The 14,401-nt window shown below is 39.9% G+C and overlaps 1 protein-coding gene and 1 long non-coding RNA gene across 3 annotated transcripts; one reads left to right on the plus strand and one right to left on the minus strand.

The window, feature by feature from the left end:
- Positions 1 to 127: 127 nt before the first annotated feature.
- LOC147599951 (uncharacterized) lies at positions 128 to 1,740 on the minus strand. Its single transcript, XR_015259192.1, has 3 exons — positions 1,247 to 1,740; positions 1,051 to 1,132; positions 128 to 274 (listed from the first exon to the last, which is right to left on the minus strand). It is a non-coding gene; the product is annotated as an uncharacterized LOC147599951 (long non-coding RNA).
- A 165-nt stretch (positions 1,741 to 1,905) lies between these two features.
- Positions 1,906 to 14,302, plus strand: GCLM (glutamate-cysteine ligase modifier subunit). 2 transcript variants are annotated; one of them, XM_086753377.1, is made up of 7 exons: positions 1,906 to 2,278; positions 4,823 to 4,888; positions 6,634 to 6,718; positions 7,478 to 7,534; positions 8,772 to 8,974; positions 10,226 to 10,340; positions 12,070 to 14,302. In XM_086753377.1, the coding sequence occupies exons 1-7, from the start codon at positions 2,159 to 2,161 to the stop codon at positions 12,237 to 12,239; spliced, it is 816 nt and encodes a 271-aa protein (XP_086609503.1). In that variant the 5' UTR covers positions 1,906 to 2,158; the 3' UTR covers positions 12,240 to 14,302. The 2 variants fall into 2 exon arrangements, with proteins under 2 accessions (XP_086609503.1, XP_086609504.1); XM_086753378.1 differs by lacking the exon at positions 1,906 to 2,278 and adding an exon at positions 2,853 to 3,008.
- Positions 14,303 to 14,401: the final 99 nt, after the last annotated feature.

A 14,401-nucleotide genomic window follows, 5' to 3' on the forward strand; every position in this document is an offset into this window, starting at 1 on the left:
ACCCGGCTGCCGGGAGGATCCCGCGTGGAGGCAGCGGGGGGAGCCCCGCGGCCTGCGGCAGCGCGGGGGACCTCGCACCAGCCAAGTTCTGCGGCTCCCGGTTTGCAAGAACGGGAGAGAAGGGCAGCATTCACCCACCGCCCGGGGTGACGATCCGGCGGCGTTTCACTCACAAGGGTAATTTTATTTTCCTTTGAACAGTACAGAATTACTGCAGGAAATCAATCACATTTCGTATTTTTTTTCCAGATCTGAAGTAGCTTAACGAGATAACCTGCAAAAATACAACGGACCATGAGGTAGAAAACATCCCCCTCTCTTTCTCTGATCGTTTACCTCACGTTTCAGGGGTGACTGGGCTGACGACAGAACTCTGCCGAGATCCCTTCTTCTCCTGTGATGTCTTCCTGCCACCACCGAGAATTAAATGCGTGGCATAAAATAGTACAGAGGCTGATACTATTTTTCATCCAACCAGTCTTCATTGCTGATATCCTTTTTCTAGACCTAAGGGTAATTAAATATCAGCAAATTCTACAGTGCTATAAAGGAATGTTGCTTTTTCACCACCATAAATTTCCGTTAGACAGAAAGATTTATGCTATGCATTGTTTGAAAACCTTCTGCAATCCCCAAATTTAACCTGCTTCCATAGAATTACAACCATCAAAGCTACTTGAATGAAATAGCAAAGAATAAATTTCACCCAAGAGAAAAGGCCTCTACTGGAAAGCCAGAAGGCCGATGAGAAAGGCCCAACAGGACAGAATTCATGACTAGTGTAAAGATGGGCAAACCTGTGAAGGCGTACGGAGGTGTACGCTCCTCAAACTGGTTATTAATCTGGATGGTTAACCCTTGGGCCAGGTCGGACCTTCTGGATTTTTATGTTAAAATTAAATTACTGCTTTTCCATATAAGCTGACATTTCTTTCGGTATATTTCACTTCCAGGTGCTCTGGAACAACGAGGTAAATGTTTCAAATACATGAAAGTAATCCAATACAGAAAAGTAATCAGAGAACAAATATAAAGAACATTTAAACTAACCTGTATCAGAAAGTGCTCAGGGAGTGCTTCAGAGGGACAGAAGTTATGCAAATCGGTTCTCTGTATTAGTGCAACGTGCAGCCTGGGGAAAGAAAATCTGTTAGAAACACAATTCAAATTCCCGTCCTGACAGCAAAAATTGCAATTTGTGGCTTACTGCAGCCACAAAGGAAAAAAAAAAAAAAAGGCCCCCCACCTTGAATCTCCAAGACAGAAGGACTTTAACCTTCAGAGTGCGGCTTTCCAGAAGCCACCTCATCTTAAAAAACATTCCCCAAACCGTAATCCTTCAAGTTTCACCTAGCGTGTGTTCACTGGCACCAGCGGCTGTAAAACTGGAGCTACACCCTGACGTTACATTTTGAGTTTCACCAAAATTGAAAGTAACTAGTCTAAACAAGCCTTTGGTTTCCTTTTGGGGGCCTTTGACCCCAGCGTCTGTCAATGATTGTCACTCAAAAGCGCCATGACTAAAATTCCGATGGCTCCATGAATCGCACCCAGCCTGCAGAGCCGCTAAGCAAGCAGCGGTTGCGAGGCGGGTGCGTTGGGGCCACCGGACTGAGAGACCGCCCCGCAGAGCCACGCCCGCCGCTCAGGGCGCGACGCTGGGGCCGGTCCCCGCGGTCGCCGCTCTCCCTGGGCCGGGCGGACACGCAGACCCCCGCTCAGCCGCCACAGCCCTCCCGCGGCGCGGCGGCACCAACCGAGCTGCCGGGCCCGCCCCGCCCGCTCGCCAGCCCCTCCTCTCGGAAGGCCCCGCCCCGCTCGCTGCGCCGCGGCCGGCGCCCAGGGGGCGCTGCCTGGTGAGGGGAACGGCCTCGAGAGGGGTGACGCGCATGCGCGCGGCGGGACGGTGAGGCGGCGCTGGCGGGGCCTGAGCTGCCCGGCGGATCCGCTCCTCGCCGCGCTGGGCCCGCCCCGCCGCCCATTGTCCTCGCGCCATGTGACCGGGGACGGTTACAAAGCGTCCCCCGCCGCCCCCCTGCCGCCGTTATTTGTGCTGAGTCACGGGGCGGCGCTGCCCGTTGCCGCAGGTGTCGCGGGGAGGCCGTCCGCCGCCGCTGCTGCTGCTGCCGCCGCCGCCGCCGCAGGGCCAGGCTTCCCCATGGGGACGGACGGCGCCCGTGCCCTGCTGGAGCGGGCGGCCACCCTCACCCTGCAGACCGGCAACCTCCTCAACTGGGGCTGCCCGCGCAAGAAGTGCCCGCCCACCCCCGGCGAGGAGGTGAGCGGAGCGGACCCCGCGGCTCCCCCTCCGGGGGCCGTGAGGCGGGGGCTCCCCCTGAGGCGGCGGGAGCGGGCTGCGGCGAGCGCCTGCGCGGCGGGGGGCCGGGGTGGGCCTGGCCGCGGCCGGTGAGGCGGCGGGGGGGTAGCGCCGGGTGCCCGTCCCGGTCGCCCGCGGGTGCGCTCAAAGGGTTATCCCGAGTAGGGCTGTTTTTTTTTTTCCGGCGCCGAACAGCCCGGCTGAGTGTCCCTCGCCGAGAGGATGTGCCGGGCATTTTCTGCCCGAACGACCCCCGCGGCGAGGCCCGCCCTCCGCGCGTGCCCCGTGTGCCCGTACCGCGCGTGTGCGCGCTCGAGGTGCGGGATGGGAAAGGCGAAAACTGTTGCTCGCTTGGTTTTTGTTTGGTTGGTTTTTTTGTTGTTGTTGTTGTTTTTTTCTTATATTAACGTATCTTTTGTGTGTTCTGAGCTACGTTAAAGCTCTTGCCTTTAGCTGTATGTGCCAGCAGTTACAATGCTCATAAAATGCATATGAATGCCTCATAAAATGACTGGAGATCCTGCGACCGTGAACTTCAAAACCACTGCATTTGCTGTCTCATCGTGACACAGTGATCTGAAAGTGGTCATTTGATAATCAGCAGAACTATCGCTCTGTCTGGCTGTTGCCGGGTTGCAGCTGTGTTGATACTCTAGAAGCTAGTTGGTTGCATATTGATGGTGCACAAATGGTAAGAAAGGTGACTGGGAGGATGATGTAATAAGAAGGAAGAATTCATCATACTTGTATTTAGTTGTCATGTGGTAATATCTTTTTTTATTTGGCCTGGTTGCTTATTACAACATCCTGTGATCTGTATGAAATAGGGCTAGATTCTGTAGCAAAGAGAGAGCTGGATCGTAGTGGATCAGTAGTTTTCCGAGGACTGTTAAATAAAGAGTAGCTAGTGTGCATAACTAATCAATCAAGGTATTTAAATGTATGTGTTTGTACAGAAATCTGCATTTAAACATAAGGCTGCCTGCTTTCCAGAGTTGCTGGAGTTCCAACAGCAAATAATTGGCATTAATTATCAGAAATAAACTGCGTTTTGAATATTCTATTTGGTGTGGTTAGTGTGTGTATAGTTCTCAGTGGCAGCATATAAGCTAAAATTTCGCGAGCTGCGAAAACTAACGTTAGGAGTTTGGGGATGTAACTGTATTTGGAAAAGCTGGTCAGAGCAGTCAAATACACTGTGCTTTTCACGTGTGTTGAGGGCAGGGGAATGGTGTGCTTTGGAAACAGGGGCTTTTGCATACGAGCTCTAGTAGAAATATAAGGTGTGAGAGTTGCAAAGAACAGATATATAGAATATACATATTTAGCACTGACTCACTTTCCCTCAGAAAGGAAAAGATAACATTGTAAGTTGCATTAAAATAGGCTAAAGAATTCTAGCATTGTGGATATTTATTTAGTGGCAGGGAGTCAGTTCTTGCCTTTCGACTGAGTTATCTTTTTCATGCCATTTTAAGTGACTGGGAAAGAATGTATAGAGTTTGTGCTTGCACGGTATTGTTACTGTATAATGTCTTAAAGTTTGGGATATCCAGTTTTATGGGAGGAGGTTGGCTTCTAGTTTGTGCATGGTATTATGAGCTCTGTGAATTAATGTTAGATGTCACAGGAAATCGCTATTTAATGGTACAAAAATTAGGTGGCAACATAGGTATAAAATATATTGCTAGAAGTGAAGTAAAGCAGCAGCTCATAAAAATTCTCTTACGTGTAGCAGGTACCAATCTTGGCACTACATTTACTTAGCCTGCAGGGTAACAACTGCCAAGATGTATCAGAGGGAAGCTAGTGCTTCAATACAGTTGAAGCACTAGTATGATATACAGTTAATTAGCTGATGTAGACTTAGTTATGCCTTACTATGTTCAAGAAAATTCATGGTCAGAATCCTAATCAAGTTTATTTTGCATCTGTGGATGCAGGAAAAAGGCAAGTGTGTGGTAGGATCTGACAGTTCCCCCGTCAGTAATGAAAGACTTCAAAGCACTAGTGGTTTGGCACAGTGGAATGGGTAGGCAGTAAACTAAAAGCTGCATTTTGGAAAGATAAGTAATTAATGTAATGAATATTTAGTGATTGATTGTAAAGTCTCGTTTCTAACAATGTCACAGCACGTATGCTATTATCTGACTACATTGTAATTTAAGAATCTCTATGCCAAAAAAAAAAAACCGACAAAACAAACCACCCCACACCCTAGTTCTTGCTTGCTTAGCATTGTTCTTTCCTTTCAAGATGGTATTGGTCTGACAAATAAATGAAGTACAGTACTTGTATTACTGCTAAAACTCTTTGTGAAAGAGAAGAGGAAAATATGTAAGTAAACTAGTTTGAACAAGTTTCAGATGGAAGCTATGAAGGAAAAATCTTCTGTGGTTGATGGAACGGTGTCATTAGTTCATCTGCTCAGTCTGTCTTGCGTGCCTGTGAATCACTGTGCAACTATAACATGCCTACACTTCAGTATGAAAAAATATTTTGTAGGTGCGCGACTGCATTCAGAAAACGCTGACTGAATGGAGCTCCAAGATTGGACAAGACCTAAATCAGGTAGGAGAGGTGTTATGCATGTTAACCATGTTACACGTGAAAACAGAGAAATATGTAGTTGATTACACCTTTTAAAATATAAATGAATCTATTAAATTTCTGTAAAAGCATTTGCAGCTCCAGATGTCTTTCTAAATCTGCTTTTTTTTTTTTTCCCCAATATATTGAGTAAACTTGGAGACTTTAAGAAATACCAAAGTAAAGAATTCTGTTAATGGCAAATAAGACAATTCTTAGCAAAATGAAAGTCCTGGTCTGTAAGATTTCAGGTTACTTGTAGAGGCAATCACACACACATACACACACAAAAAAAATGTGTGTACCTTAGAAGTTTGCTAGCATGCTTGTAAAAACTCGATGGAGAGATTATAAGTATGGAGAGTATGGAGATTATAAACTAGGTAGCTGAAGATCACCCCATTTGGAGGGAAACTCTGAAGGGTCGGTAGCCTTGGTTGTCTCAGAAATATTTCTTAAGATGCAGAAGTGGCAATTTTTCACTTAAGAACTGAAGACTTCCACGTAATTCTTAAAACCACAGTCACAGGCATCTGCTATCAAGATCTTGGTGTATTTGCCTGCTCCTCCTTCACTGTTGCTTCTGAAGGTTAGGTTCCCACTAAATACGTTATTTGCTCTGTGAAATATTAGCATGTTACAGTTAAACAACAACAACAACAAACAAAAAACACCACAAAACCTCCCCCCCTAAAAAAACTTTCAAAACTTTTCGTAACCATTTATTTGGATTTTGTTACCAGTTGTGGTGGCATGAACTGCAGGTTGCTGCATTCCATATTGGAGTGTGGTGAGTTGGTTCTTGCTGAATGATTTGTGAAAGATCTAATGATTGCTCAAGAAGAGAACATAAACAAACATTTGTCTCTGTAAGAGGTAGTGATCTATTTAAAGTCAATTATTAGGTGTAAGTTAGGTTTTACTGTCAAAACATGTTAACTGCATAATGTCAAATTCTTTTATGACTTGTATTGGTTTCCAGTAATTTTTTTTTTTTTAAAGTTAACTTTTCTTTAAAATGCTGACTGTGTAGAATAACTTGAAGACTCACTTGAGGATTTTTTGGTAGGACAGCAAAAATTGCCAGAGTCCTTAGTTGGGGGCAGGGTGGTGTGTGAGTGCATATAACACAAAATCTCATGTAGGTAAAGACTTAAAAAATAACTCACCTTGTACCGGATGACATGAGATCTCCGCCTAGTCTTAAATGAGGTTAGAAGGCGAAATCTCTGAAACTTTCCTAATTTTTAGTTTAGATCTGTATTTTACAGTGTTTTCACTGTAGGCTTCACTGAAATTACAAAACGGTTTTATACAAAGATGTTGCTACCCAACATCCAAACTCCATAATTCTGCTAATTTTTTTTTTTTTTTTCAGGTGCTTGTGAGGCTGTTACTTAAAACAAGGCAGTTTGAATTGGCAAAGCAATGTGTTCACATCAGGAGATCAGAACACTGCTAAAGCTTATTCCAATAATTCTTATCAGTAATTTGTGTTTTTTAAATTAGGGGCATATAGGGCCTTTCTTACAGCTTTGTTTTCCTGACCTCCACTCAGAGATCAAGAAGCATTGGGTTACTTTCTGTCATTGCATTTTTATACTATTTTTGTTTCTAACTACTGTAAGGCTTGCAGTTTTTAAATTATTAATTACTTTAAAACATTCTTCAGGAACCTACTGTCTCCTCTTGACAAGTTGTTGCTAAGTCTCATGTACTTACTACAGGAAATGCTGGAGGTTCTGGAATGTACTGTAGCTCAAGCTATAGAGAAAATAAATCCTGAAGAAAGGGATGAGTTGAAAGTATCAGGTAAGAATGTAGTAAAAAATACAGTGGCATAAAAATATTTCATATGCAATCAATAATAGGATGTTCATATATGTTTCTTCCACCATGTTTTGTAATTGCAAAGTCAAATGACATCTGTACGCACTTGTGCTTTGGGTAGTCTAGAAGTTGGCTAAGAAAGACTTGAATTCGTATTTCAGGTTTTAAAGCAGCTCAGCATTTTTCTAGTTTAGCTTGCATCCACTCAAGGCATTTTAAATGTACTTGTGAATCTTCGACTTTTCTGAAGTGAAATATTACAGATAATACTGCAGTTAAGAAAGAGCATTGGAAGAAATTTATTTGCGTAATTTTTCCAGGTTGAATATGATGAACTTGAAGGAGGCAGTCCAAATAACACTAGTACGTTTTGAGTTTCAGTAAGTTGTGAAGAGGTCTGTTTGTACTGTTACAATTGGGGTTTTTATACAGGTTGTTACAGTTATTGCTTAGTGTCTTGATGCTTAAGTTCTAGCTTTACAGCTTATTTGATCATCTGACTGGATAATTTCTTGTTCTGGGACTACACAACAACTTTGAAATTTAAGAAAATAATGTCTTTATTGGGCAGTCACCTTTCAGAAGGTTGGATTTTTTTCCCAATTTTTGAAGTAATTGGTGTATATTCTACAAATCCTTTACCCAATAACTCATAAGTAGTGTATATAGCAAAAGTAAGTAGCTATACATTTAGTAATAGCTGGCTTGCTTAGTTATTGATTCCAGTTTCTTTGAAAATAGCAAAACTTTTCATCGTTGGATCAAACTCTTCACCAATCAGAGATGCAGTTGACCTGGGTAAGTGTGAAAGTCAAACTTCTGGTAGAGTTTCTTTTTTTACTTTAGTGTCTAGAAATAAAATTAGAACCTTTTCTATCTAAAGGATGTATTTAGTGACTATCACAAGTATATCTTATTTTATTAGTAAGAGAGAGTTAGGTCATCAAGTCTATTTACACATTACTTCAGTTGGTAAACTTCAGTGTGGATCGCTTTAACCTTGGGTCCACAAACTCAAAATTGATTCCTTGCTCCAAGCAGGAGCAGGTTTTCATTCTTTAACACAAAACTTGTTAAAAAGTGAATTACATGTGATGTTTTGTTAACAGTGATACAATAGTTCTTACTAGTTGTTGTTAGTTGCCAGTTGTTTTTAACATGATGAACTTCACTACTAACTGTGCAGTATTTCAGAGATTATTTAGGAAATAAAACAATGCTGTAAGCAGCTGATGAAATAGTTACATTTTATTGAAAATACAATACAATGGCTGTACTGAACTTTACCACTTTGGAAGATTGTTTGGCATAAGGAGTTACCAAAAAACAAAGGGTCAGATATTGTTCTTTTCTATTGATACCCCAGTTAATAGCCTCTTTATCGTAAGTTCTAGTGCCATTTATTAAAAATACATTGATAGAATCCTCCTGCAGAAGAAAATAATTTATTTAGCTACTTTGTTTTATTATTTTTTGCTGTGCAGAAGAGGCCTTGTGACTTGCATCTTTCCTAAAGCTGAGTGATACTCCAAGACTTGCCACTTCTCTCTAGCAATTTAAATCTCCATATTTAGGGTGCTTTTGGTCTAACTCCTCGCATACATCAAATGGTTCTCATAGTCCATGCCCTGGGTTCTAGTTCAGAGTGAAAGTTACAAATTTTGGAAGTAATTAAGTGAGGGAATCAAGAATTGTATGTCACCATTGTCTTCAGAGAAAAACACACTTTTAACATTGAAAAGGAAAAAAAAGAAGCTTCATGCTTTGTTTGGTGTTGAGGTTTTTGTTTTGTTTGTTTGGGTTTGGGTTTTTTTTCCCCCAAGACCTACAATTGAAACTTGGCCTTCAGCTGTGAGATTTTTTACAAAAAACATTGTGTTACTATCCTTGACTGCTGATACACTCAGTTTCAAATGGTGAATGGGAAGCTAGCAGAGTGAAGCAGGAGGTGTGTTTTTTGGTGAATTTGAAGAGTCATGCTGCTTATGTTTGTCTCACAAAAGATTTTGCAGTGTCTCTGTTCTTTTTTTCTCAGCATGTTCTGCCCTTGGAGTTGCTCAGTTGGACTCAGTCATTATTGCTCCACCTCCCGTTGAAGATGGAATTAGCCTTTCCTTGGAGTATTTGCAACCTTATTGGCAAGAACTTGAAAATCTAGTTCAAAACAAAAAGATTGTTGCCATAGGTACCTCTGACCTAGATAAAACACTATTAGAGCAGCTGTATCTCTGGGCGCAGGTGAGAACAAACTTCCTACTTGTAGCATTTCTAGGACAGACTAACTGTTGTTTTATTGGCTGCTACATTGTCATAAACTTCTGTTATAAATGAGTTAATATACAAAATATTAAATAGCCCTGTTAGTTTCAGCATTTTATGGATGGTCACAGTGTTGTTCAAGGTGGGGGAGGCTCAAAGTGTGACTGTCACTTGTTTGGTGTTCTTACCTACAGACCAGCAGAGGCTGGAAACCGCAGGTCTAGTACCAGGTTCTTTGAGGAACTGAAGGTTTGACTTTTGAGTGCTTTTCTATTTAGGAAGGAATATAAACAGTACTCTTACACCTTCAGATTTATTCCAGTGACTCTGAAAACAGCTGTTTTCACTTTAAGCTGTGTTACGAATGGAGGGATTTCCCCTTGGAAAAATGCTGCTTGAATGCTAAGTTTAAATGTAAAGAGGAAGACAGGCTGAGAATGAAGTGGCACAATATTTTGTTGTCCAATGTGACTAATTGCCTCTTGTAACATTTGAGTGGTAGAGGTCTGTACTAGTATGTGTCCATGCTCATGTACGCTCATGGATTTACTGTTTCCTTATTAGCTCTTTGAATACTCCTCTGACAACATTTCTTTTGTGGTATGTGAACATACTGTATCTGTAGAAGAGGTCCTGCTGAGAGTCCTGATCTGTGCTCCTCGCTGTTTTGTGTATACTGAGAAGAGGATAGTTGGGGGGATTAATGACCACCGGCATGGTGATCAGGAGTGCAGTTTGTGATGAGCAGAGAAAGTTAGTGGAGGATTATCTTTTTTTTTTACTTAATCTGATTTAGGCACTTACTGAAGGCAGGGAAGACTGCAAATTATATATCCTTAACAAAAATTTATTTGGATTTATTTTTATTTGAAGTCTTTTTTCAAACTAAGGCCCCTATAATGTTTTTATTAGAGAGAGGAAAAGAAAAATTGCTGCTGTTTAGGGAGCATAGCAGACAGGAAGCCAGAATGGGTTAGTATTCATCTTGCTGTGGCAGGACCTCAAGTTAGATCTTACTCTTGTTTTGGGCTCTGTGCTGCAGGAAATTGTAGATGTAGGAGTTGCCTGTTCAGCATCATGCAGAATTAATTAGCCTTGTTCAGACCTCAAAACAATGGTCAAAGGCAAATTGGTCAAAGAAAAATTTTTGTTGTAATAGAGGGCATGGGTGAAACAACTAAAATAAGTATATTAATTTTTTTCCTTATAAAAATATTCTGTTACTTTCAGGTGAAACCAAGTAGTAATCAGGTGAACCTAGCTTCCTGTTGTGTGATGCCACCTGATCTCACAGCATTTGCAAAAGAGTTTGACATACAGCTATTAACTCACAATGACCCAAAAGGTAAGACTTTGCCAGATAATTTAACAGAAGACTTCTAGATGCATTTATTCAGTACAAAATCAGGAATAATCTTTCTCTGAACTTCAAAGCTTGTTATATTTGAATCCTGAACTACAGATTCTAAAAGCTCCTCTATAAAATATTTCTGTTAAGTTTTTGCTTTTGCTTCAAGAACAGGGAGAGGAAAAAGGCTATCTTCCAGTCTTGAATAGTTCCTTGAAATTGTTTTAATCAAAGAAAATAAAATAAATAGAACAAACTACTGATAAATTTGTACTGCATATGTTGAAAAAATAGCTTATTTCCACAAAACATAGAAGGAAATGACAGTTGTATTGCTGAAGGCCAATAAATGATAAATGAAAGTCCACTTGCCCAGAACTTGTCTGTGAAATAGATTTCATAGGAATGTTGATGGTCAGTTGATTTTTGACTAGTTGGGTAATGTTAGACATGTAAAATTACTATGCTTTAAGCAGGATTCTTTCAAAGCAGCAACTTCTTAAAATAACATGATTACAAGAGGAGTCAGTGTAAATTCTTTATTTATTTTGTGCAGTGATTAGTTTACTAAACTGATTGAAGAACTTGGAGGCTTTCCTTTATATTTTAGAGCTCTTGAGTTACCAGCTCCCTAGAATATTCTGAGATATTATATTAGTTTATCCAAAACATCATCTAATATTCTTCACCATAATGATGCCTTAAATATCTTTCTGGAATTTTAAGTGAGAAGTCTTAAACAATATTTTGTTCATTCCTTCCCTATGTTCTTCATTATGACCAACTATTCATGATGATTATACTATTTCTTCCTTCTCGTTTCTTCCCATTTCCCTCCCCCCAAAGAAAAATTTATATGAAACGCTATTTATGAAGTACATGCTTTATAGTACCACTGTTACAACTGATGAATTTTATCAGTGCTTGAGCATGTATCAGCACTGCTCTGGCAGCATACAAGATGTATTATCATTCAATCTGACAATTTCCATGTCCTGTGAAGTCCGAAGGGCAACTTGCGATTTAATAAATGCTCTCTATTGAGGGTCATGAAAACCAGGAGAAAAGGATTTGGATGGAAAACAAAGCAAGGAGTGGTTCCCTTATGCATTGCTTGCTAAGCCTAACTTTTCTGTAATGGACAGCTGAAGAGTATTGAGACTATCTTTAGGGAACACTGCTTATCAAAGAGGTTGTTCCCTTGACTGGCTTTCCAGAGGAAACCAGGAAACTTTGTACTTGCCTTCCTTTTCTGCATTGTGGCATTTAAGCCCTTTTTTCTTAATGCTTTCTGGGCTTGTTGTTATAATGAGCCCAGTTACGGGAGATGCTGTAAATGCTGAGCTTCCAGTGACTGCAGAATGCGCAGTACTTTGCTGATTTCAGCCCTCTGCTTTACTCACCTCTGGTTTGTCTAGCTAGCTTCTCCAGTGTAATTTTCACTTTTTCCTGCTTCTGGCTCTGTCTATCAAATAGACTCCATTTGATATTGTAGAAATCTGTTAATTAGTTTTGTTGCAATGTTGCAAAAAAAGTGTCCTGAAGATTCCTTCTGTAATATTCAGCTGCTTTTACCCTACATGCATTTCACGAGAGTGGATCTGTGGAGTATATGGCACTGCTTAAGATTTTTGACTGTAGGAAAAGACTTCTCTTAATGAGTGTTGCTTTTTGCAGCTGTTTACATGACATTATTTAAAGCATGAGTATCCCTTTTTAACTTCAGAATTACTTTGTGAAGCAAGTTTCCAAGAAGTTCTTCAGGAAAGCATCCAGAACATGAAAGCACACGAGTGGATTCCTTTATGGCTTCTCCGGTATTCAGTCATTGTTAAAAGCAGAGGAATTATCAAGTCCAAAGGCTATATCATGCAGGCTAAAAGAAATGCCTCTTAAAACACTTTTTCTTTTTTTTTTTTTTTTTTTTTTTTTCTAAAAAGGCTTACTGTTTTAATTTCTCTGGGATGGGGGGAACATTGCTTTTTTCATAGAAACACTTTTACAGCATTTGTAACAAAGACCAAAAGTTGTAATTATTCAGTGTGATGTCAGCAGGAGTGTCTGCAGTGTTCTAACACTGTTTTTCTTTCTTAACCTATTGACTAGTTCATTTAAAATATGAAATATTTTGTTTGCTATTTTTAATTGAAATTATCTATAGATAAACAGTTTAAAATATTTTTCTTTGTATGACCAGTTCACTGTAAAATTATCATTATATTTTAAACTGCCGTTAGGTAGTATAGAGAAACATATATTTTTATTTTTTTTAAATGAATTTCTCTTAAATAATAGCTACTTATCTGGTAGGTACATAGATTTCAAGCACTAGTTTTTATAGAAAATTGTTATCTTTTATGAAAAATTACCCCTCAAAAATTAAACTAGTATCTCATTACTTGGTATGTATATATAGGCAAGTCAGCTGTTTAATTGCGTGGATGGGAAAATTGGTTTATTTTTAATATAGTGCAAAAGACCTCTAAAGTTTAGAAAAAAATGCATTTTCCAAATTACTTCAACTATTACTTGAATTCCTTCTGGCTTCTTCTGCCTCAATATGTTTTGTCTAGTGTTTGCACAAGTGTGATGGCATCTTTACTGTTTGAAACAGAAAATGTATTATTGTGTGAATGTTTAAAATAAGAATTTAAAACAAGCGATGAAAAAAAATCTGTTAGTCTACAATTGAATTGTGCCTGTCTTCTCAACTGTAGCTTGTTTGGTTTTGGTTTTTTTTTTTCTGATTGCTTGTGAACTGTGCAATCAGAACTGGCCGTGTTGGAACAGATAGCGAATGTGGAAGCTGTTCACTTTAAGATTGTCTAAAATAGATTACTTCTTTGGAGGTTGCCTAGGAAACTTTGTTGCTTGAGTGCCATTCAGAAATGCTGCGAGCAAGGGTTAGCTTCAAGTTAGGTTTATTTCTGTTTAGCAGTAGCTTAGCACACCGGCTTCTGAATCATAAAGAGATTACTGCAGTTAAGCCAAGGCTTCTGATTTACTGTAGGCTTTCTATCAAAAAGGCCTTTTCATTTCCTTGGCCTTTAAATCAGAATAGATAGCAGAAGTTCAACTTATAGTTCAGCAGGAGCTTGATACAGAGCTTGTCTAAAATACTCATTTTCTTTTTTATTTCAGGCAGGAGCGGGGCTTCATACTAGTAGTACTCATTAACTCAGCTTGCTTGTTTTGTTACTTGGACTGTAAGGGAATAAATTTTCACCAGTATCTTTCAAATTCTGTCATATAAGCAGCTAGTGGAATTCAAATGCTTGTAGGCAGCGTCTAGAGTGTCAGCTTCCTATAATCCATTCCACTAAGGTAAAAGGTGAATCTTTTTCAAGGTACCTTTTGAGCCCTCAAATATCTTATCTGTAGGTGGCAAATACTGGGACATTCTCCTGGACTTGTTCAGCTCTTTTGATAAATGAGAGGGGGGAATTGCAACTGGTAATGCATCAATAAAAGTTTGAATTTTTTTCTCCTTATCAAAATGTAGTCTTTTGTTAGTGTTAGGTCAGTGTGTATCACAGTTTCAAAATTACAGGAATTTCATTTTAAACTTCCCTACCAGCTTTGAGTTGTGTGCTGCTGATGATTAACCACTGTCTGTGAATTCTGTCTGTTTGGCTGTTGACATTCTGAATTGTATTAGAATCGCATGTGTGCTCAGTTTTATAAATTGAAATGTTGCAAAACAAGAATTGTGCTAAAACAATGTATAGGCTGCTCTAATGGAATAATTATTTATTTCCTTTCTGTAAACTGTTAATTTGCTTGCTGTAGAGAAGTACCCTTTAAGACATGATGACTTTAAAACATGATAATCTTATTTTTCTCGAGTCACTGATAATGTAATATTAATTTGTTTTGTGTCAAAGTGGGAGAGATTGGATTTCCTTCTGTGAGAAACTTGAAAGCTTGAATTAAAATCCTAAATTCTTGTGGGCTTTTAATCTGTGCCTTGTATGAATTCTCATCATACGGTCCGAAGTGCCCTACGCCCTGGGCATCGTTTAAAGGCATCACCATCTAAAGGCATCTCCTTTAACCGG

Source organism: Chlamydotis macqueenii, chromosome 8, assembly GCF_036417535.1.
Source record: "Chlamydotis macqueenii isolate bChlMac1 chromosome 8, bChlMac1.mat, whole genome shotgun sequence".
Taxonomy (NCBI): domain Eukaryota; kingdom Metazoa; phylum Chordata; class Aves; order Otidiformes; family Otididae; genus Chlamydotis; species Chlamydotis macqueenii.